General features: G+C 37.2%; 1 protein-coding gene and 1 long non-coding RNA gene across 4 annotated transcripts in view; both read left to right on the top strand.

Moving 5' to 3' along the window:
- LOC135841698 (uncharacterized) overlaps positions 1–24,927 on the top strand; it is a 231,690-nt gene that overhangs the window by 176,136 nt on the left and 30,627 nt on the right. For all 3 annotated transcript variants that reach the window (XM_065358821.1, XM_065358819.1, XM_065358820.1), the window contains 3 exons: positions 4,172–4,482; positions 6,803–6,969; positions 7,671–7,783. In XM_065358821.1, the coding sequence (XP_065214893.1) occupies positions 4,172–4,482; positions 6,803–6,969; positions 7,671–7,783 (591 nt within the window). The remainder of the gene's footprint in view (positions 1–4,171; positions 4,483–6,802; positions 6,970–7,670; positions 7,784–24,927) is intronic.
- Positions 7,792–11,706, top strand: LOC135841705 (uncharacterized). The gene is made up of 2 exons (XR_010557981.1): positions 7,792–11,323; positions 11,499–11,706. It is a non-coding gene; the product is annotated as an uncharacterized LOC135841705 (long non-coding RNA).

Genomic DNA, 24,927 nt, shown 5'->3' with positions numbered 1-24,927 from the left:
AGTAATTTTTTGTAGTAATTTCCCGTAAATTGAGATTTTTAAATGTTGGTCAAGTGTGTAAATTTTGGTGAATTGCGTAACTTTTGGTAAATTGCGTAATTTCTGGTAAATTACGGGTAATTTCTGGTAAATTACGGGTAATTTCTGGTAAATTACGGGTAATTTCTGGTAAATTACGGGTAATTTCTGGTAAATTACGGGTAATTTCTGGTAAATTACGGGTAATTTCTGGTAAATTACGGGTAATTTCTGGTAAACTACGGGTACTTTCTGGTGAATTGAAATTTTTGAATGGTAAATTGTGTTATTTTTGATAAATTGTGTAATTTTTGATGAACTGTGTAATTTCTGGTAAATGACGGGTAATTTCTGGTAAATAATGGGTAATTTCTGGTAAATGACGAATAATTGCTGGTAAATTACTTGTAATTTCTGGTAAGTAACGGGTTATTTTTGGTAAATTACGGGTAATTTCTGGTAAATTGAAATTTTTGAATAATAAATTGTGTTATTTTTGATAAATTGCGTAATTTTTGGTAAATTGTGTAATTTTTGGTAAATTACGGGTAATTTATGGTGAATTACAGGTAATTTATGGTAAATTACAGGTAATTTTTGGTATATTACGGGTAATTTTTGGTAAATTACTAGAAATTTTTGGTAAATTAGTATAATTTTTTGCAGTGATTCCTGGTAAATTACAATTTTTCAAATTTCGGTTAATTGTATAATTTTTGGTAAATTGCTTAATTAATTGGTAAATTGTGTAATTTTTGGTAAATTGTCCAATTTTTGGTAAATTACAGGTTTTTTTGGGTAGGTATATTATGAGTCATTTCTGGTAAATTACCGGTAATGTTTTGTGGTAATTTCTGGTAAATTACAATTTTTAAATTTTGGTAAATTGCGTAATTTTTGACAAATTGCGTAATTCTTGGTAAATTACGAATCATTTTTAGTAAATTACAAGATATTTCTTGTTAAATTGTATACTTTAAGTCATTTTTGGGAAATTACCAGTAGTTTGTGTCTGGTTAACTGATTGTAACATTTACTAAATTTCATGTACATACTAGGTAGAATAGGGTGGTCCTGGTAGAATCTATATATATTTTTTTTTTCGGAAATTTCATATGATTCTTGATCAATTTCAACTAGGTAACTTTTTTTGGTTAATTTTAGGTAGGTACCCACCTATTTGTGATAAAAATCAATTTTATAAGTAATTTCCGATGAATCACTGGTAGTTTGTGCTTGGTACATCAATTTTAGTAAACAAGTGATTTTTAATAAATTTCATGTAATTTATAATAAACAAGTACCTAGGGTATTTTTTTGTAAATTATTTGTAATTTTTTTTGATAAATTACTAGAAATTATTGAAAAATAAATTGGTAATTTTTGGTACATTACTGGTACCTATTTTTACACTGAAATTCAAATCGACCTGGAGAGAGTCTGAAATTGTCTCATACCTACATTAGAAAGTAACTATGAATGTATGTACCTTCCTATTTTTTATGATTTCATTTCAACTTTTCAACTCCTGGGCTCACATTTCACCACCGAAATTTCACTTCTGGTTTTGAGTTTGAGGATAGCAGTTGGTAGGTAAGACACTACAGCAGAAAATTTGGAAACTGAAAAATACAAAAACTTTTACTTTTGAAAAATAATTGCAGCATTGGATTTCTCGAGTCAAAATAAACATTAAATAATGTGAAATTCATTTTTTTCCTGTAAGTAATGGAAAATTGAAGAAGCTGGAAATGTTTCAATTTTCAAACTTATAATGAATTCAGTTGGTGAATAACATTTAATTTTTTCAATTTTAAAATTTTAAATCCGGGTTTGATTTATTTTTGTTATAATTCTAAACTATTATTTCATTTTTTAGTTTTTTTGTGTGTTTTGGTCAAATTTTTAAAAACTCGGTGCGCATTTAGGAATTTCAGGAAGACTAGAACGTTTATTATCACCTCTAATCATCCTTCTCGAGAAGAATTTTATTGACATTTCTAATGGTAATGTAACTTCTCAAACTTCTTTAGCGCAATTACATGTTAATGAGTCTTTTTGGTCCTCCTTTTTCATTCAATATCCATTTTTGGTATTTTTCATACTTGAAATTTTATTTAGAAAGACCAAAAAACGCTTATTTCTTTTTTTTTTTTGTGAACAGAATTCCCTTCGAGGATCACGCAGAATTAAAAACAATTACCACATTTTCTTGAGAGTAGAATTCGGCACTTGAGCAGCGTCTTGCCCATCCCGACCTTATTTATTTTTCTCCTGCTGGAAGTTTTTGTTGGAAAAACGCGAAAGCGAAACGTTATACGAAGGCCTTTTTTTTTTCTTCTCCTAATAAAGAGATTTCGTATTCAACGTTTTTGGAATTTATACGCTCGTTCGGAGTAAGAGATGTTCATCGAAAACACCCTATGAAAATCTCTTTAAGCAATAAAATTTCGTTTTGTACTTACGTCGCACACGTAATGCATAAGACGAACAAAGAATACATTAGATGAGAATGCTTGCGAAAAAAAAATTACTTTTATTCTCATCATAACTCGTGAAAATTTTCTCGTTCGTTTTTCCAACTCAATTTCCTTTTTTGTACTTTTTTTCCCTTCTTTAACGATGGAAATTAAACATCGTCGGTATTATGGTATGATGGTAGTAGGTACCTATATCGAAATAGAGATGGAAAAAACACCTCGACGTTTGCGGTCAGATAGACGTAAACAACGCGTAAAATGAAACCGATAAAAGATGAAATTATTTTTAGATATTTCGTACACTTACTTACATAAAAATCGCCTCGAGATTTTTCTCCTGTGTACCTTTTTTGTCTTATTATTCGTTTCTTTTCTTTCTTTTTTTTTTTTTTTTTGTTTGTTTGAAAATACTCTCGGTTTTTTATTACCGAAAATTATCTCTCGTGTAAATGCCCGAAGATAAAAATAAGATGATTTTAACGCGAATTCGACGTTGGCGTAAATTTCATTACTATTTCCCTTATTCTGCCATTTCGCCGAATCGCTTCGTTTACGTTTTACAATTTTTTATAGAAAATTTCGACTTGTTTAACGGGCGAATCTGTGAAAATTTATTGCTTCGTAGGAGAGCTGATTTCAGCGCTCGTAGCCCGTGAAAAAGTGTCTTTTGGTAAATATTTAAAATAACGGCGTATTTTTGCCTGTTATAGGAGGTAGTACTATGTCTGCGTCTGTTTGTGTACTTTTTTTTCGATTCCAATTTGCAGGAGTAATTTTTTTACGTTTATTTTCCGTCGAATATTTTCCTTGTATATTTTTGTTTGAAGTTCTCGTCGTGGTGTTAGATTCGAGTATGTTTTTTTCTACACTGTGCTACGTAATTAACAAGGTGTTCGGAAAATATTCTACCTTGAAGTTCAGAGGTTGCGATTTATGGTTCATATTGAAGAATAATTTTTTCTGTGAAAATGTTTGAAATTTTTGAGCAGCTGTGACAGAAATGTGGCATTTGAACGAAGGTTACCTTATCAAGTCTTTTGAAAAAAAAAATTAGAAGAGGAGTTTTGCTGAAGAAATAAAATAAATAAGTTTCAGTTTTTCTACGTAAAGATTTTTTCATAAATTCTTTGAAAATATCGCGAATATTTTTATTCGAATTTTTACCTCACAATTTGACCTTTTTGCTGCGAAACAAATTGAAAAATTGTTTAATTTTCAAAGGCTTCTTTTACTTTAAATCCACCTCACCCAAGTTCACCTTCTTTTTGCTACCACGCTGCGAAATTAAATTTCGTACTCTGGATAAAAATAGATGAAAGTCACTACCACGATGAAAATTTTCTGAATTTTTATGTTAGACAGAGACGAAAGGACGAGGAAAATTGAAATCAAAACACCTTGAATTTCAACTTTTTATGAAAAATTTGGAAGGTAATGACGAGCGACTGAGAAAGAGTGACCTGAGTGGCACAAGAGAGTCAAATCCAACCAGTCATTTTCAATTTTTTTTTTTTTTTTGCATATTTTCATAGTGAATGAGTTGGAACTTTTTGTGACATCCTGTACAGATATATGTACTACTTATTATACAAATTTAACTCTAGAACGAACGCGAAAGCAGGTAAACACACGCCATAGTCGGGTGTAAATTAATAGATTAATTTACTTGGCAGGATGTGAACCGTCAGTCGCTACCACCGGGGCTGCCGGGTCCGCAGTCGCAGCAGCAACAGCAACAGCAGCAGCCACAGCCGCCGCAGCCACATCAACGACGTCCATTCGAGTACGAAAATAGTCCGGCGTACTTCAACCAACGAAGGTTACCATTCGTTAATTATAATATGGAACATATCATGACTCGAAATCCCTCATGTCCTGCTCACCAAAATTTACCAGCGCCTCCTCCGCCTCCTCCTCCACCCCCTCCGCCGCCGCCACCACCTCCTCCACCACCAACGTCACTGCCACCTCCTTCGACACCAAAGTAAGTATATGTGGAAGTTGATTTTAAAAAATATTATGGGTACGAGGGAATCATTTCAACCAATTCTGCCCCTTCCTCCTGTTGACCGACTGATTTCCTTCGATTTGACAAATTTTGACATGGGACATGGGTGCTTGGAAAATGCACGTTTTTGGGTATAGAAAAATCAGCAACCTTTTTGCATCTGCATTTGAAAAGGGTGAGGAAAAAATCACGAAATATTTTAGTTCTGGTTTTCATTTTTGTCTGACTATGAGATCCAAAATAATAAGTACCTACCTACTCAAAAAATATGTTGCTTCACAATTCACAAATAAGTAAGTCTAGGTATGTTTGCATAACTAAGTATCAAATGGGTTGAAAATATGGTAAACTTGAATTTACAGCTGATTGTAATTTTAAGTAGGTACATATGTAAATTATAGGTAATTTTTTGGAAGGTATTTTTTTGATAAATTCTTGGTAGTTTATGGAAAATTGGTGACCAATTTAATTACAGGTAATCCAACAACTTTTGGTGATTTTTGGTAACTTTTGGTGACTTTGGCCATTTTTGGTAAGTTACAAATAATTTTTAAATCAAGTGAATATATAACCGGAATTTTTGGTAAATTACAGGTCATTATTGGTCAATTACTAGTCTTTTCGGTAAATTACTGGTAATTTTTGGTAAATTACTGGTAATTTTTGGTAAATTACTGGTAATTTTTGGTAAATTACTGGTAATTTTTGGTAAATTACTGGTAATTTTTGGTAAGTTACTAGTAATTTTCAGTAAAATACTGGTAATTTTATGCCAATTACAGGTAATTTTTGGTAAATTACTGGTAATTTCTGCTAACCTACTGGTAATTTTTGGTTACTTACTGGTAATTTTTGGTAAATTACTGGTAATTTTTGGTTACTTACTGATGATTTTTGGTAAATGACCAGTCATTTTGGTAAATTACTGGTAATTTCTGCTAACCTACTGGTAATTTTTGGTAAATTACTAGTAATTTTAGGTAAAATACTAGTAATTTTAGGTAAAATACTGGTAATTTTATGCCAAATACAGGTAATTTTTGGTAAATTACTGGCAATTTTTGGTAAGTTACTGGCAATTTTTGGTAAATTACTGGTAATGTTTGGTAATTTACTGGTAATTTTTGGTAACTTACTGGTGATTTTTGGCAACTTACTGGAAATTTATGGTAAATTACTGGTTATTTTTTAATTTTTGATACTTAAATGATTTCTAAATTACATTAGTAATTTCTAATTTTTTACATAATTTGGATTTCTTTAAATTACGTCAAACTTTTGAAAACTTACGAAAATATGACCAAAATTTTCGACATTTTGAAAAACATTGAAGTAGTAGACTTTAGGAACTTGAGTCTACTTTTAGAAACTGGAAAAAAAATTAAAATCATTACTTCGAATTGTATAAGATTCATGTTTGATTTAATCCTGAAAAATTATGTTCTTTTGTCAAACTTTTGTAAACCTGAGGAAAATCCTGTGTAGAGTTTCCAGGCCCTACTTGTTCCATTACGTTACAGGAGATGTTTTTGAGACCAGGAAAGTTGTTGGGAGGCATTTGGGACCCCTCTTTCCTCTCCTCCTTCAGTCGAGGACCAGATAGAACAAGGATCATTTACTCCTGATTTTTGGTCTCGTCAGTTTTTTTTACGCTCGCTACCTATGTAAATATTGATACGTATATGAAAAAAGTCAGTATTGGGAATAATTTTAGCCCCATGGTCGATTTAGAGGGATGTTTTATGAGGCCCAAAATTTTTTAAATGATAGAAATTCGCCTGATTTGAGATCACCAAATTTTTTTATTGAAAATCGAAGCGTCTAATAAACATTTTCAATTATTTCAATCACACTTTGGGGTAAGTTGATCTTGGGATGGTTCCAGTGCGAGCAAAAGAGAAAAAAGTTCACACAAACTACTGGATTTTTTACCCTAAAACCACAAAGTACTTAAGAAACGAACGTTAGAAATTTGAATACCTATTGATCTTCATGAGGGTCTATTTAAAAATTGTGTGTGCCCCAAAATTTTCAAATTGAATTATTCTCGTGTAAGTATAATAATAAGCTCAAAAAGGAGGATTACTTTTCAATTATTTTACAAAACACCCACTCGAGCATCAATCTCGAACAATTATCGAACAAATTTCACTTTGTGCAATTTCCATGCAGACAAATTGTAAATTTTTTTATCAAACAGGGAACTATATGGTTGAATTGATTCCTTTGTAAACGATCTAAAGAAAAGTTTGCGAATGAATTATTATAATACCATTACCATATTCCTCTTACACAGACCACGACACGTAAGTTTTGCGAAATCTCATACGTTGGCCTCGTTCGACGACACAGTCACCAATATTACAAGCACGCCGGGAAGCGGTTGCAGTCACGAACGATTGCTAGATGGTAAAAAGGTACCTGTCGAGCCGCCTAAAGAAGTTTCCAAAGTTGTCGTCATGGGTAAGCAATATCATTTCCAAGTTTTCTCTTCTTATAAGCCACGTTCACGTAGCTCTATTGCCACTTGTTTCTTTCGCAAATATGCAAACTATCATCCAAATAATTTTATATATAAAAACCACCTGCTCAGAGAGAGAGAGAGAGACGAAAATCGATAAAGCTGAATTTTCGTCAACATTGTCCCGCATTATTATAGTCTTCAATACGGTACACTTTTTTTTCTTTATCTAGTTGTTGTTATAGTTAAATCCCATCTCGGAACAATTGAAAAAAAAAACAAAAAAAAACGGTGCATCCTTTTTTCAGCGAAGCTACGGTGAAAGAATTTCGTTTGAGGGGAAAAAACTCGGTACATAATTCGTATAAAAATTTAAAGTATGGAATCTTCTTTTTTTTGCTTTTTGAATCAACGAAATTCGAATAAAACGTAAAATATTAAAAAATTCTTCGTGAGGGAAAAAACGTCGGTACCATTGAAGTCGTTTCATTTAAGACACGTCAATATTGAATGGAGTTTTGGTTTATTCGAGCCAAAGATGAGGAAATATTTTGATTTTTTTATTATTGAAAAATGATAAGGTTTTATGGTTGATTTCTGTGATTTAGAGTATTTCTTAAATTACTTATTAGATAGGTATTAAATGAATTCGAATGATTGGAACATGAAAAGATTATTCGGATTTTTTTTTGTTGATTTGCAGAGAAGGTGAAGAAAATGACGATGAAAACTCAAGCCACGCAAACTGAAGTTTGTTTGGGAAGAAAGCCATTACCACCCAATTTAGTTTCATTAAGTCCTCGTACCGTCCATCAAGTGAGTAAAATTATGCATGTGTAGTTTGTTGAAGTTCATAGTTTTAAGGTTGAGGACGGATATTTTTTTTCTCTCCTGAAATTAGGAAAATACATTTTCTAAAATTATATTCAAGACTTGGAGTTTCTTAAAAAAAAAAAAAATGAAATAATTTTTCAATAAAATTTAATATTATTTGAAAAAACACATCTATTGATACACGTACCTAATTAGAAGATGGTCTGCAAGTTCATCGCGAAGTCGATATTTTCACTCCTTCGTTCCAATAATACCAACACGATGGATACCTACCATTTGTTAGAAATGGTCTGGTGGAAAATTAAGTCTTGGTTTTTCAACGTGTAGGATGTCATAGAAATTTGATTTATTACGAAAATCTGCGCATTTACACTCTCTAGGGTGCCCGAGCAAACACCACCACCGACATTTTTCCATTTTACAAAATAAGCAACATGTGAAATATATTACCTGTTAATACAAAAACCAAAGCCACTTGAAAGTTGGCTCTTCTTTATCAAAATACATAAATATTTTCTCGCGTACCGAACGCGACGATCCCAGACCCCGAGTTACTTATTCGGAACCCCCTCCAATGACCTGCTGATACATCGGTTTAAAATAATTACAAAACTTGTGGATTCTTTCTCACACGATGAACTTATATATGACCCTTGCGAATCCTTTAAAATGATTAAAAAAAAGTCAATTTTCCTCCATCGAATACCCACTCGTATATTTATTCTTTTAAATGCGACCTCGATCGGGTAATGAATTCGTGCGAATTAAAATTTTTATCGTTTTTTTAATCAAAGAAAAGGCCGGATTTGGTACCTTTTGTAATCGGCATTAACGCGAATAATGACCTCGGGATTAGTTTTATTTTCTTTAATGGATTTTTCTCGCCTTTGAAAATAACGTCGTATTTAGAAAAGTAATTTTTGTTAAATCTCGGTGTCACGTCTTCCGATGACATTGAAGTATTCGTTTGATTGGCAATTTCGTATCCGTTGGTTTTTTTTTCCTTCTAAAAGCCTAATACAACGTGGACTTTTCGGCTTTTACTTCATTTTGTATTTACGTGATAACCAATTTTCTACTTAATATTCCGGCCCAAAAAGTCCCCTCTGTTTTGAACGCGGTGGAAAAAAAATTAAAAATTAATTCCAACCTGGAAACTTCGGTCGAATGTAAAGCCTTGCGTTGGTTTAACCTGTCGTAGAATAAGTAGGTAACCTACTAGGAAATTAACTTTTCCCCTTCGGGTCTGCTTTTTGTTACATGCAACTTGCTATTAAACAACAGTTCGGCAAGTTGGCGAAAATTTTTAACAAGCTCCTATTAACACCTTGTTAAAGTTAGTTGAAATGACGGAAATTATCTTTTTTTGCCTTTTTATTTCCGCAGCTGGATTAATTTCTGAATCTTCGCCCCAAAAAAAAAAAGAGTTCCCATTCTATTAAACTTTGTTAATTTTGTCCTCTTTGAAGTTGCATATTTTATGAGATAAAGTGAGTTCTGGAGAAAAAACGTCGAGATGAGGAAAAACAGTTGGTATTAGCCTGAAAAATACTCGTTTTGGTTATTTTCCCATGGGATGGTTCTAACGCGCGAATTCAAAGGATGTGTCGATAAGAGTGAGAGGTATTTTTCTAACTTGAAATTAAATTATTTGTTTGATCTTGCGCTTTTCACAAAGTTACTTACTGAATTCTGGTTACGAAATTCGAAATGAAATTCTCTTACTGAAATGGGAGGCAGATTACTCACGAACTGTTCGCTTGTCATTAAAAAAGAAAATAGGCAGGAGGTACTTACATATGTGTGCAAATAATCACATTTCAGCGAAGTTATCCAATCTTATTTAACATCCATGAATTTGAATCAACCCCAGGTATTTACTTGGGTCTGAAAACATCTACTGATTGAAAACTGTGTCTGAATCAACCCCAGGTCCTTACTTGGGTCTAAAACAGGGATCCGAACAGGAAAAAAATGTTGGTTAAAGGTTAAGGTTCCCGACAGTTACTGAGAAACAAGTGATGGATTCTGGGTAAGTAACGGTTACAGGTCAAGTGCCCAAAATTAAAAATTTGGGTTTCTGGTTATGGGTTCCAAAAAAATTACCTCAAGTTTTTTCTATCAAAGATTAAGGTTAAGGTAATTTTTAAAAAAATTGTTTTGAATAAAATTTTCAAATGCGTGTACATATATACACTGCTTATTGGTATTCTTTATTCAACTGTGTAACAATTACAAACCTGCGGATGGACCATTTTGAAGCCGTTTCTATGAAATTTCAAAAAATACTGCCCATTTTTTCAAAAATGAATGGGACTCTTCAAATCCAGACAAACTTTAAAATATGAATAAAAATGAAAAATTCGTTAAATTTTTTCAAGTTTAGCACAACAAGTGATAAAAAAAATCAATTTTATTGAAAAAATTGGAAAAAAAATGAAAAATTGAACTAGGTACTGATAAAATAATATTGTGTCGTAGGTACCTACTAAATATACGTTCGTATATTCGATACCTACTGACTAATTACCTACTCGAATAAGCAGGTAATCGGATACGGAGAATGCACTGGTGTAATCGTAATAAAGCTAATTACTTACCTCGGCTAGGGCTTTTAGTACACTACCGAACACAATACAATATCATACGCAAAGTTCGTGTAAACGAATGTATTATGGTCAAAAATGACACAATATACTTAAACCGACTCGGAGAAATAGGGAAAACAATACAATATTTATCAGAGGGGGAAAATTACGTTAACACTACTGAATTATTACTAAATTATAAAATATACAAGAACACTTTAAACCTAGGGCCGGAGCTCTAAAGAATTAAGGACATATTATCTTGGCAACTCGCTTGCTTCACGAAAACGAACTACGAGTTGGTCCAGTTGCCAAAGAAGCTGGACGGCTCATTTGACACCTTGACCACTCATTGTTACCAACCACATCACCGAACGGTGCTGGAAGGGTTAAATTACCTGTTTTACACATACGTGTTACCATTAAGGCATATCCGTCTAACATATGCCCTCCGAGGTTTACTCAGCTATGACTCAGCGAGCTAAGTTCCCAGCAGAGGAAATCACGGTGTGAGACATAGACATGACTTAATGATAACACTGTCCGTACGGACCCTGCTGCCCCCCATGAGTTTCTCGGATGAGAAATTGGTGAGCAGAGAAGAAAGAAGAAAATTCTCAAATTTGGAACCACAGCGCACCCTAGGTATTGAAGCAGGCGCGTACGTGACCCACTGAGCCACCAGAGATCGATCACTCGAAATACAATGTACTCAACAAATACACGTAACTACCTAGCTCTAGCCTAGGATACACGACATCGAAAAAGTTGCCATTTAGCAATAATACAATCCTTTTTTGTTTCAGATATCCGTCCAAAAAGGTGAGAATATGGATCGATTGAAGATAAGCCGCCTGAGCTCTGAACGATGAAGAAAAGAAGAGCTACGTACGTAGCTGCGCGTTCGATGTCCAAGTCAACATGTCCAAAACAGGTGAGAACCGGTTACCAACTATTGCTATTATTTCGATGTAACTACTGTGAATAATAATCAAAAATAAAATAAACAAAACAAAAAAAAAAAAAATAATATTAAATTTGGATTTAAACTAGGCTCGTAATTATACACCTTGTATACTAACACAATTGTTTCTATTTTTATGTTTCAGGTTTATGGGTCATTAGCGCCTCCGAGCCGGTTCTATTTATCGTCGTAAATATTCTTAGTAAATAAGTGCAAGTTGTAGAAAGAAAAGTGTGCAAATTTAAGAATACGTTTGTACTTTTATTTGTATTTGAGTTACAACATGCATTATAGGATATTGATTATTGTTTATTGAGAAAAAATAAAAATAAATATCAATACTATTTCGTTAATTAATTTAGACACTCAGTCTTAAAATTTCAGTCTTTGAGATTAAACATAGGGAAAATAATCAACGATAAAAAATAAGGTCGTTAAGACAAAGAAAAGCTACTTACGTAGACATAGCGTAAAAAAAAAAAAAAAAAATCACTGAATTCATACACGAACTGTTATACCACCTCGAACGTGTAGAAAAATTATAAATGTAAAGTACAAACACAACGTAATACTAAAAAGAAAAAAAAAATAAAAAGGTAAAAATGGGTAATACTTGTCGAAAAACAATAAACAAATCTTCGAGGTTATTTTTAGTCCTAAGACTCTAAATGTGGTACATACGTACGCCTTACAACTAATGCCAAAATAATAACCTCTCAAAAAAAAAAAAATCTTGATTTTGCTTAATTTTAACTCAAACAACTACATAACATTGTAAAAAACTTAAATAAACACGCTTTTTTAGGCTTACGTCACGATTCGGTGGTAAATATTTACAGAAAAGTCACAATTGGTAATTTTAATGGATACTCCATTGTGTCAAAGATTGGGTAGTATTCGAACGAAGGTAACGAAATTTATCACTTTCAAACTACACGAGAAAAATTTTGAATAATTAAGAAAACATGTTGCATCGATAAAAAATCCTTAGTTGCCAAAGTTCCAACATTTATTACCAAAAGATCGATGCAAAATTACTCGTACGAGTATTGATTTTGAATATAATGGGAAAATTCCTCTTTTTCAATTTTTTCTGGTCTACATTTTTCCAGCAGGAGCTTCATAGTACCATGCAAAAGTAAGCAATAACAATGACGTACGTCAATATCATGCTGTTAGATTGAAAGTGATAAATTGTACAAACGAACCTTATTCGAGCATTTCTTCGTCCGTGGTTAGGTTTGGAGCGGTTGTCGCATCGCCGTCGGTTTTTCCAGTATTCTCAGCTTGCTGATTTTCATCGTCGCTCAGATCTGAGACCGTGGTAGATAGCGATTTCATGTCTTCGTCAATATGGAGTTTGGAATCGACGGAATCGTTATCGGCATCGTCGTTGTTATCCGGCTGAGGCGTTGGTGGCCGCGCTTCCTGTTCGTTCGCTCGAACGCCCGAAAAACCTTCGCTTTCGTCAATTTTTTCTTCGGCCGTTGAAACGTCGTCGTTGGTACGGTTTTCGGAGTCTTGGTCGGCGGTAAGGTTTACCCAACTCTCGGTGAGTGCGGCTTTCGTCGATGGGCCAGGTTGGGCATCGTCTTCAGTCAAATCGTGGACGGCCTGGTGCGGCTGGGCGTCGCGCGACGTCGAAGCTGGGCCATGCGTCAGCTGGCGGTTGTCAGTCGTCGACGAAGATTCATTTTCGGATTGCGATTCCGCCGTCGGGTTGCGAATAAGATTTTCGGGTTCTCGATACCGTTGACGTATTGCCTCGCTGGCGTCGTTGGTCGGCGGAATGAACGTGTGCCGTATCCATACCGCGAACTCCTCATGTTCCTGTATCGTGTACATGGGAGGTCGTTCACCTACTGTCGGGGTGTAGTTCACGAACCACGGATAAGGGTCGATCAATGCGTAGCGTCCGCCGAGCATGGTGCTGTAGTTCACCTCAAACACTGACATGACCGAAGCGTATACGGTTTCATCTTGCTCCGCGTGTTGAATAATTGGTACAGCGTAAATTTCACGCACTCCGCGTTCGCGGCAAATCTTGATTAATCTGCGAAATAGTTCTTTGAATTCTTCGCTGTCGAAATTATCGAACGCATCAAGATTACCAATGGAGATGATGAGGCGAGGCGGTAACCGTTTGAAACTTGCGAGCGTACTGATGAATTCTCGAATACGAATCTCGCGTCCATACAGACCGGGATGCATGTATTCGCGTATATCGCGTTGGTACATAATCCATTCAGCTACACCTAGCACAAATCCATCACCAGCCAATAACACGTCTTGTGCGGCGACCGCCGATCTCGCGTCATTTTCGCCGACGAATACGCCAAGTGTCGTAAACTCGTGAGGTAGGGCGTTGAGCGGATAGAACGGCTTGAGCATTTTGGAGTCGATCTTGAATTTTTTGTAGAAACGATTGTGGCTTTTCGAAAGATTTGCCATGCAATGCGGTCTTTGTTTCTCGGCAGGTTTCGCAGGCTCGGTGATGAATTTGCTCGTTGGATTGCGTGCGGTAGGTGGAATCGCCTCGTATCTGTCGTTGCTTGGCGCTGGACCAGATCGAAGGGGTCGGAAGCCCATGGTTGCGATCGATCCATCTGCATTATATTGGGGTAGATCTCGCATCGGCGTATCGTATTCGTAGTTAGACAATGCGGCAGCAGCGTGCGAATTCGTAGGTCGGCGGTGAGACGTAGCATTATCGAAAGGCCGTACGGTCGCTACGTTTCCAGAAGACATACCAGGTGTCGGCGGTGTCACGTTCGTGGCGTTGGTCGTCGAAGTCGTCGCGTTTGTGGCGGTATTTGCCGGAGTCGTATCGGTATTCGTCGAAGTTGTCGAAGTCGTGGATACACGTCGCTGATCGGTGGTACTAGTAACAGCTGCGTTACGATTAGGCATATTGCGACTGGCTACATTGACTCGCGGCGGCCTGGTAGCTTGGTTACGATTTACGAGCGTAGCGTTCTCGTTACGTAGCTGGCGATTGACTTCTCGCTGGTGCTGCAATTGATTTTGTAAGCGGCGAATCGTCGCATCTCTATCTTGCACCGATTCGCGATAATTTTCCATGATGTATTCATACCTCGAAATTCGTTGGCGGGCCGCGTCGAGTTCAATTTGTGGGTCCGGACGGGCAATTGGAGCTGCGGCGATTTGATCGGTCGCCGGACTAATGAAGTTCGCGTCGAGTGGCCTTATCGCTCGGTTACAATTCAGCTCTGGGCATAATACAAAATTGCCATTTTCGTCGGAAGCCATCGACTCACCTCGCATTTGGCTAAGGCAAAACGGGTGAAAAGCGTGGCAGCGCGTGGCGGCCAGCGTCGGTAAATTATCATGACTTACTCGTTGGTTTGGGTCGAAAATCGGTTTGTGACATTTGGAGCACAAGATTACCGTAATTTGGTCGTCGGCCATGGTTGAATTCACTCGCGATCGGTAAAGTTTTTCCACGAATCGTACACACGTACCCGAGATGTCGAACACTCTGCGTTCGTAGATATATAATTCGCGACACACCGACACTAGAGGATTATCGTACTCGCAGTATTTACACATATAACACGTAATGTACGCACAAAAAATTCATATTATTCGCGCAATTTACAAGAATGGTAATAAAATACTCGATTCATCGAACACTGATACTTCGCAAAACGTTCACACACGATAATAACATACATAAAAAATACAATGATAATTTTAAAAACGTAAAGATCGAACTGTAGCCGGGCGGTAGACAGGAATATAATGGAACCGATTACAATATGTGCAATAGATAGTAATTCGAATCCGTCTGCGCGCGTCGCTCGATGCCTTTTTTGTATAAATATAATTTAGAGGAGGGTGGAAAGCATCTCTCGAACGAGAGCAAGTATTTCTTTGATTATCAGTAAAATGCGCGATAACGTTTCGCATTCTTCCAGCGTAAGCATGATGATAACACGAGCGACTAGAAGAGAATAATCATATCAGTATACAGAAATGAGCTGCTAACGCAAAAACTGCCCTTCTCCCTCCCTTAGGTGACTGGTTGGTGGCGACCAAGCGGCGTAGTCAAATTTCTACGAAAAGCAGAAGAAGCACGTTCGTGCAATGTGCGTATTGTTTCATTTTATTACGCACTAGGAAGCGGTCTTTTGGATATCTTATTCGGTTTCAAGTTGATTTTTTATAGGTAATAAATCCGTAGTTGTCACGCTAGTGAATATTTGGTCCTTTGAAAGGAATTTGATTGTAATTTTAGCCTTGAAACCGAACCCTGAGATGTGTTATATTGTTCGTCCGAACCTATTCGCTGTCATCACGTGTGTAGAAAACATGTTTGGTTCAACGCACGTGGTTGTTTTTCGCTTAGCAGGGCATCGAACGATGCATTAATTACCATTTTAATGGTCGATGAATTGTTACCGAAAAAGGTTCGTATTCATCGTACGATGAGTGTTTGAGTAATTTGCAGCAAAAAATGAACCTTTTTATGGTAATTAGTCACTCCGGTGGGCGTGGAGTTAGAAAAAATAAACGTACGTTTCTAACTGGCATTTCTTATGTATTATTTCAAGGCAAGTAGGTACCTACCTATTTCTTCGCCTTCTCTATTCGACTCACCTATTTCTGTCTCAAATATACGATGTTTTATGTGTTTTCAGGAGTGAAACTGTACGAGTAATTTGAGTGAGGTGTGAGTAGGTTAGTGTGAGGCGGAACGAGCGTTTCAGGTTTTTTTTAAAATAGTAAATCAAAAAATGTGTACGTTTTCATACATGTTTAGATTTTTCAATCATTCGTTTCTACGTATTTTCCCGAGCTAGGTATAATTGTAAAGTACTTACCTTTCGGTTATTTGCACGTAGGTGCATTTTGTGTTCATATCACAACTGTGATACCACCTGTGGAAAATAATGATTTCAATACAATTGAAACTTACCCATATCTATTCAGATAATAGTTACCAAGTTTATTTTTAAACTCTTATCACGTTGGTGATATTCTATTCGAAGCATTTCGTTAAATTTTTACTCATTTTTGAGTCTGTTACTTTTATCCCCTGTTGCCAAGTTTGCCCTTCCTATAGTTTTATTGAGTCTTATGTAAGCTTTTACCTATTTGTTCGAACATAGTTCCTATTTATTTTGCCCTGGTAGGCATGGACAAATAATACGTACACGTATATCGCTGGACTAACCGTACAGTTTTATTCGTTGAGAAATTTTACATCTTAAAATTAAATACCGAAGTACAAGTTACCTATATAACAGTTACCGGACGAGTTTTTACTTTTTCGAGTCAATAAAACTTCGAATTTTACGCAAAATCCGCGTAATTTAATCTTAATAGCTGCAGGAACTCGTCTATGATCGCCATTGGTCGATATACCCTTGTCGTACGATCTCTTCGCCTCGCAATGATCAGCTGCGCACCTTCTTCATTAAAATGTTGGTGAAATTCGATAACGATTGCTGAGTTTCCGTGCGCGAAATCTGTAAGATTTTGAAAAATTAGCTCATTTAGCCGTTGGTCGAAGTCGTTGATATGGAGGAATCGTATTATATTCCGCTCATTGGCAGCGACTGTTACTACGATACGCGGGCGTCGTCGTACTGCGTGTCGAGGTCGCTGGAATTGTAAGAAGATCGATCGGAATGGTGGTCGCATTTCTGGCGGTCGAATGGCCGCAAGCGCCGGATCTAATCCGGGGAAAATCGGTTCCTGAGCCATCATACGAACGTAGAAAGATTGCGTAGCAAAACACTCGTAAATTAACCGTACGGTAATATTATAAACGCGATCACTTTACATCAATTTACAGTACTCGATATACGCACGCTGCCTCCCTTATACGCTCGAAATATTATGCTTTGCGAGAACGCACTTAATCGAACTACTGACGCATTGGTTGATTTATCAAAATTTTGGTTTTATACTCGTACGAACGCACATTCGAATTTTGCTTAGCAAAATATTCTCCGATCTAGAGTGATGTGATATTTCACGATTGCGATATTCAAGAGAATCAATTTCACTTACCTTTTACAGTAGTTATTCTCTGGCTTTGTACGTGTGTCAATTTGTTCATTTATTGTACTTTAAGTAAAATAAAGAAGTCTATACGTGTGTATATTAATTATTTTATTCGAAACGAAAAATCGAAAGAAATCAGAAATCAGGTACATCTTGACTTAATACTAAATGGTACGTACGTATCCTAATTAATCTAAACATCTTAAAATTTACATAAATTCCGCCGGGATAAAGCCGAAAGTATCGAGGAAGTCATCGACGACTGCTATGGGTATGCGTACCCGTGCCGTACGGCTTTCTCTGCGAATTACCAACAATCGATCACCATTCGCGAAGTAGAAATTATGAATCTCCATGATGATTAGTTCTATTGGATTATAGTCAAAATCGAACAATAGATCTTGATGGAACAGCTCGCGGATCATGTTTCGTAGATCAACTCGGGAAAATCTTCTTGTGCAAGCTCGTCCTCTAGCTCGTACGTTAACGCTAATCGCATCCGGTATAATATGATCATGGACCATTCCGTTTAGTCGTATCCGAACGGTAACATACCCAAATCGTAGGTTCCATGGTCGACGTCTGCGTAATGCGGGAGCCAGGTATGGGAATGGTCGATTGTTATTCATTGCGATCGTTGAATTTGCCAATAGCACTGTTTTTTTATCACCGTAAGGTACTTGTATAATTATACGTACACACTTATCTTACATTAAACTATATTACCGCACATGTACTGGTTTCTCGCGAACTTATACTTCACCGCATCAGGCGCTAAATAATAAAAATAGCCACGTTAGCTCTGGTTACGCACAATTACGTCCTTTCGATACTGATCTACACAACATAATAGCCTTTCAATCGAATGACGCGTGATGTTTCCAAAACTGAACGGCTGATTCTCGCAAAATTTCCTGGAATTTTACGAGATCGGTACGAGTAGCAAGAGGGTGCGGGTGAATACGAATGATAGAACGACGAGCGTCGCTGAATTGGCTAATTCTAATCTTTTTTGTTCGAACCCATCAACCAAAGCGCCAATTTTTTAATCTTCGATTTTGCTTTTTTACCTTTCTTATCACTTTTCTCCGTATCAGAGTTGTTTGGCGAATTATTTAATATGAATTCCAGTGAGTTTTCTTCGTCCGAAGACAATTCAGACGAGTCACTTTCGCTTTCGCTAACTGATACCGAACGGTCATCTTCGTATTCAGTTTTTGGATCTGGATCAGTACCGTAATACTTGCCGTAGAATTTTTGTTCATTATCAAGCATTTTAATTTGGTTTACCGTTTTGGCATTCTTTTTCAAAATTAACCGTTGTCCCATTCGAAGGGCGGTAGCTGCGAGACGTTCAGATCTTCGAGTTTTCTTTTCCTTTGGTTCTTCATTCGCAGCATCTTTCTCCTTGTCATCCGTGGTTAGATCTATGACAGGTACTTCGTTCGAAGTATTTTCCTTTTTCTTTTTCTTCTTTTTCTTCTTCTTCTTCACAGGTGTGTCCAATTCTTCGTATATTGGCTCTTCACTACTAGTGCCAGCTTTACTAGCTAGGTACTCCGAACGTTTCTTAGCTCGAGCGGCTTGTCTTTGATCTCGCGCGATTTTTTCTAATTTTGACAAAATTACCTTCGTGGCGTTTTTGGTATTTTCATCATTTTTGTCCGATCTTGGAACCTTGATTTTTTGAATTTTTTCGACCATTTCTAATTCATCCTCCTCCGATGATTCGTCGTTGTTGGTTTCAATTTTATGGTCATTCAAAAAATCAGAAATTTTCTTCTCTAACGTACGTTTATCTAGCCACGAACGTAGGCAGGGATCTTTTTCCATTTCTGAAATTTCAGCCTTTTTTAAAAACAACGTCAGTTGTCTAACGTTCGCAATGCGATTCACGTTTGAACCGTCGGTTGGTTCAAGTAGGTACGAGTTGGTACCTGCTCGTTTGAGAATCTTAAATGGACCAATACGCTTTTGGTACAATTTTTTCGCGGTTTGCTTGTCCGAACTAGACAATTTATGATTTGTGAGCAAAACCATATCTCCTTCCTTAAGCGTGTCTGGATCCTTGTGCTCCTTGTTGAACTTGTACTCCTCTTCGATCTTTTTTAATCGTCTTCTTTCCCGAATATAAGTTTCAATTATTTGACGGTCAGTCATTTTATCGATTTGGAATTTCGCCAGTTCAATCGTGTAGACAGCTTTTTTGGCCAAGTGATCCGCTATCACGTTCGTGTATTCGTATTTACGTGCGTAGACGTGGTGAAATTCAATGAAATCGAACGATTTTTTCAATTCCAAAATTTGCTCAAAAAGCTTCTTGTGGTGGACAGGTTTTTTCCTGGCGTTAAGCCACTTGTTTTTCAACCACACGTTAACCGTATGGTTCAGAGCCTTAATGACATAATTCGAATCTGAAAAAAGCTTAACTTTTTTCACGTCATTAAATTTTAAAATTTCCAATGCTTGAATAATGGCTGACAATTCAGCAAAATTATTCGACAGTTGGAAATCTTCAGTAGGTGATATCCGATCGGATACATTTCTCAATGAATCTGGTGCAAAGCAGATTCCAATCCCCGCTACCGCGTCCGCGTCTCCATTCTTCGAACACGCGCCGTCGGCGGTTACGCGGGCGTATCCGTCTGGATCTAAAATTAAGTCGACCGTAGGGTCTAATTTCTTCGTAAAGCATTCCGATAAAGGAATTGAAGGAGCTTTAATTTTGCTCAAATTCTCTTTCAATTCGATTAATTTATGGGTAAAATCGAATTTCTTTCGTTTATGAGGCATTTTCGCATTTATAGCATCTACCATGCCCCATGCCTCGTTCGGGGTGAATCCGAATGACGTAGGTGTATTATTTATTTCAATTTGGATTTCTCCAATAAAGCCTTGCCATCCCGTATGGGGTTTATGAGGGTTATGAATTTTATTCAATTTCACCCTCAGCTTATCACCGATTACTCGCATCGTACGTTCGACCGAAGACGATTGCGGGTTGTAGGCATTGGTATGGGCTACCTTGATATCATTATGTTCAAGTAGCTTATACCACGATTCACTAATAAATTGAGTACCGTTGTCGGTAATTACTTTTTTGACGGTTACGTCACGACGTTCGATGTCCGCAAGGACGGTTTGCATTGCGTTGCAGACATCCTTTTGTCGCGTATGACACATTGTTTGGATCCAAGTTTTACCGGTAAAAATGTCTTTTACCACCAGTAAAAATTTAGGGTATCCTTCGATTGCAGGAATTGGTCCAAAAATGTCAACTGACAAAACATCGCCTATGGCGTACGCCTCTATTTGTCCGTATTCTAAGACCTTATGGTTGGTGTAATTTTTATTTACTTTACACACAATGCACGTATTACATATTTCGCGTATGTAGTGCATAGAGTTGGGATGATAATACATACGACGAAATATCATTTCCAACTTAGCTGGGCCCAAATGGCCATATGCGTAATGCAGGTAGTCTACCGTATCGTAGAATAGGGTGTCTGGTAGGTAGGGTACCAGCGAGCCGTTATCTAGCCTTTTCATTAGCATAGGTTTCTTGATAGGTGTGAGGTCGTTGACCTCCTCATCATCCAAGTCCATTTCTTCCCCTGAATTTTCATATACGAGCGTATCTTTAATCGCGAATTTCTTAGCTTTACGCTTTTTTATTTCGATTTCTTTTTTGTCCGTTTCCGGATAATGCGTAGTTAAAATCTTCATGATCGCTTCACATTTTTCATCTCCGTTTTGGAACTTAGGAATATCGTTCAGACGATTATGAAGTATCGTGATATTTTCTTCAACAAATAACACTTCCAAAGGTGGTATTTCGGTCGAAAAATTCTTTAATTCCAATTCTGGCGCTTTTACACTGTACAAGTGCTTATTGGATTTATCCATGGTCCATTGTAGATCGAAACAATTGAACCAAGTAATCCAATGAGCAGCTTTACGATGTGTTTGCGCCATCTCTCTATACCTATTAGCGATCGCCAATAAATTTTTCCGAACGTGAATTTTTCGTCCAATGACCCACATTTGAACTTTCTTCAAAACTTGCACCAGTGTCATCATTTCACGATCGAAAAGCGTGAAATTCTTCTGATGTGTTTCGAAAAGTTTCGATACAAATAAGCAGATATGCTTCTCTTTTGATACCTTATCTATGTAGAATAACACAGCGTTCATTGCATCTTCGGATACGTACGTATCAAGATACAAATCACCATCTTGAGGCGGTGGTTTCAGTTTGAAATCTTTGCAATACTCAGCTTTCAATTGCTCAAAAGCTTTTTCTTGCTCCTTGCCCCATACGACCTTGTCTTCATTACCCTTGGTAAGGTCATAGATAGGTCGCAAAATTTGCATATAATTAGGAATAAAATTCCTATAAAGACCGGTCAGTCCTACCAGAGTGAGAATTTCTTTCACCGTTTTTAGTGCAAATTTCCCTTTCTTCGTGTGTTTTTCAACAAATTCCATAAATTTCTTTATTTTCTCACTCTGTTTGGCAACTTCATCTTTTGAAATAATGAAGCCCAAATGTTCCGCGTATTCGCGGAAAAATTGCGTCTTGTTAGGGTTTAATTTTAAACCATTCTTTCGAATTGCTTTGAATACTTCTTTCAGACGATCTAAAGTCTCTCTAAATGTTGCACCAGACACCTTGACGTCGTCAACAAATTTAGTCACTCCTTTCATGTCAGGAATCACCTGATTTATCATGTGAACGAACTCGCCACTTGATATTTTCAAACCGTACGGTAATCGACAAAACTCATAAACTTGTCCGCATACTTGGAATGCGGTGTATTGACGCGATGCCTCGTCGAGAACCAGCTGCCAGAAACCGGCAGTAAAATCGAGAGTGCAAAATAATTCATCACCTTTGTTTTCAAAGATGATCCATTCAACCGGGTTCGGTTCTGTAAGCACTTGTTGTAGTTTTTTATTGAGTTCGTCGGCATCTAAACACAATCTAATGTCACCGTTCTTTTTGATGACCGGCGCCATCGTATTAATATATTTTGACCGTGAGGGCCTTATTATACCTTCTCGCAACATTTTTGCGATCGTCTTTCTCAAGGCTTCCATGATCTTCTGTGAAGGACGGAATTTTTCACCTCTCCAAGGACCCAGTTTTGGGTCAATGTCAAACTTGAAGTTGACTCTTTCGCCAACATAGCGACCTGGCGAGTTGCTGAAAATGTCACAGTAGCCTTCAACTTCTTTATAGGCATCGTCTGCCTCTTTCGCGGTAATTTTACCCTTGAGAACGAGGTTGTTTAAGTCATTCTTCATATTCTTTTTATAGAGCTGTTGAGCCTTGAATTGCTCATCGAATAGCTCTTGGTCGAGGTATCCCGATTTTCTGTGTAAGTTGTGCACCATTTCGTGCATGTATTGTGGTTCAACTTCACAATGGTAGACGGACAAGGCGTCCCTATATTCGTCCTCACGTAGGTAAGGTATTTTGAACGGTTGTCCATTTCGTGGTTTACATAAAGCATAATCGTGCCCCTCTTCTAGCTGAGGTAAAATGCCTAAGTATCTCATGGCCACACGGCCCATTATGCACGATTTGGCGGGAGTATCCAAGATGTAAAATGGTGAGTAAATCATCTGAGTACCTACTCTCATACAAATTTCCACGATATGAGTCATTGTTTTGACTAATTTATCATCAGCCATTCTTAATAGTACCGGACGGCGTAATTGGATATACTTAATCCATTGAGGGTGTTGTCGAGTAATATACTCGACGACAGGCTTCGAAATTACATTGGGCAGAGCCCCTGAGTCCAATTGCAACGCCATCGGTTTTAATCCAATCATAACCGGGATTACACACGCTGGATCGACCGTTTGGTGATCAATAAATTGATCACGAGTCATAGATTGTATCTCATCTTCGTTCGAAGCAGGGTGTGCATACTCGATTGCATCAATCGCATTGACTTTCAATTTAGGTGTTTTATCCACTTCCGGGTTCTCGTCATCAGAATTGGCATCTTCCATAATCACCTGGTTATCACCTTTGCCAAAAATCTGTTTTGGCGGTTTTGGTGAAAGAATGGTCAATTCTTCAAAGTTCACCGGTTTGGATAAGTGGCCAGCCTTAGCTGGCGGATCATATACAATTTTTGCAAAAATTGCATCGCCGTTTGGCGTTATTTTTCGACGTAAATAAACACCCGTATTTGGACAGCAATCAATTTTCATAGACAACGCTTGGATTAATTTCTTCATCATCGAGTTGTTTATGTAAATTTTCTCGTCCATAGGGTTTTTATTTCGGTCGATATTCGATTCGAATAATGTTTTCATACGTCCTAATGCAGCTTCCCGCGGTGGGGCCTCTCTATCACGTTTGTAATCAAGTACAGATGTTTCCCATTTATCGAGAGCGTGCACAACCATCTGAAACACGTGCGTGTACATCGACATGTCTGGGTAATATCGATTGTACGCTTTCGAATAAAAGAATTTATTCTGTAATGGTATTACATTATTTCTTTGATCGATCGCAGGTCGATCAAATTCATCGCCATTTTCCGTATGGATCTTTTCTAATTTTAAATATGCGTACGCCATCTGGCGCCAAAACGTGATACGTTTGTCGTCTGTTAGTTTTACTAAAATATTTCTATACGCAATGTACCTACTTAAGCTTACTGGTTTGTCACCTTTTTTACGAGGTTTTACCAGCGGCATCATTAAAAATATATGCTGGACTTTTTTAACGTCCAATAGCAAATTAATAATGCTGTTAATTTGCTTCTCTACGACCTCGTAAGGTTTCCTTGAAAAATTCAATTCTCGTTGTCCAAGCGACAATACCACCTTGGCATTAGGTGTAAAAGTCACCTTTTGAAGGCTCGCATAGAGCTCTTCTAGGCCTATTTGATCACGTACGTAATCTGGTAATTTTTCAATTTGGTCAACATCACCTCGTTTGAGATGATGGACCAAACCATCTCCGATCCACACATACTCGTAAAACATATCGTTAGGGATCTCTATGTGGCTAGGTTTATCCCTCTCTTCCCCTAGCTCTGTCGGTTTCCCGAAGTCGCCGTGGTGGCTGCTGGTTGAGTCGTCGTAGACGCTGTATTCGTGGTGCTCGTTAGAATACTAGTAGCTGTAGGAGTAGGCGGGACGTGCGGGTTGTTTACGTTCGTGGCCACGTGCGTGGCGGTAGTTGCTGGATGCATAAGCGTGGCGTATTGAACTTGCATCGAATTGTCAACGGTTTGTTGCTGTTGCGGTAATTCGGTAATTGTCGCTTGGTGCATCTGTTGATTTAAACATGCATCATACCAATCATTGTATTGTTTTTGTATTTCATCATACAATGGTTGGTGTTCATCGCTATAATAAAAATCATCATCGTCATTATATTGGGGTTGAAGGGGTACTTGTGTACCAGTTACCATTCTTGGTATTCCGTTCGGGTCTATCATCATAAACTTAGCTGGCATTATTGGCAATGGAGCATTCTGTGCTGTGGGTGGGGGCATTGGAATTGCTGC

Source organism: Planococcus citri, chromosome 3, assembly GCF_950023065.1.
Source record: "Planococcus citri chromosome 3, ihPlaCitr1.1, whole genome shotgun sequence".
Classification (NCBI taxonomy): domain Eukaryota; kingdom Metazoa; phylum Arthropoda; class Insecta; order Hemiptera; family Pseudococcidae; genus Planococcus; species Planococcus citri.
Note: the sequence above shows the minus strand (reverse complement) of the source record. Positions and strands in the feature narration are given on the sequence as shown.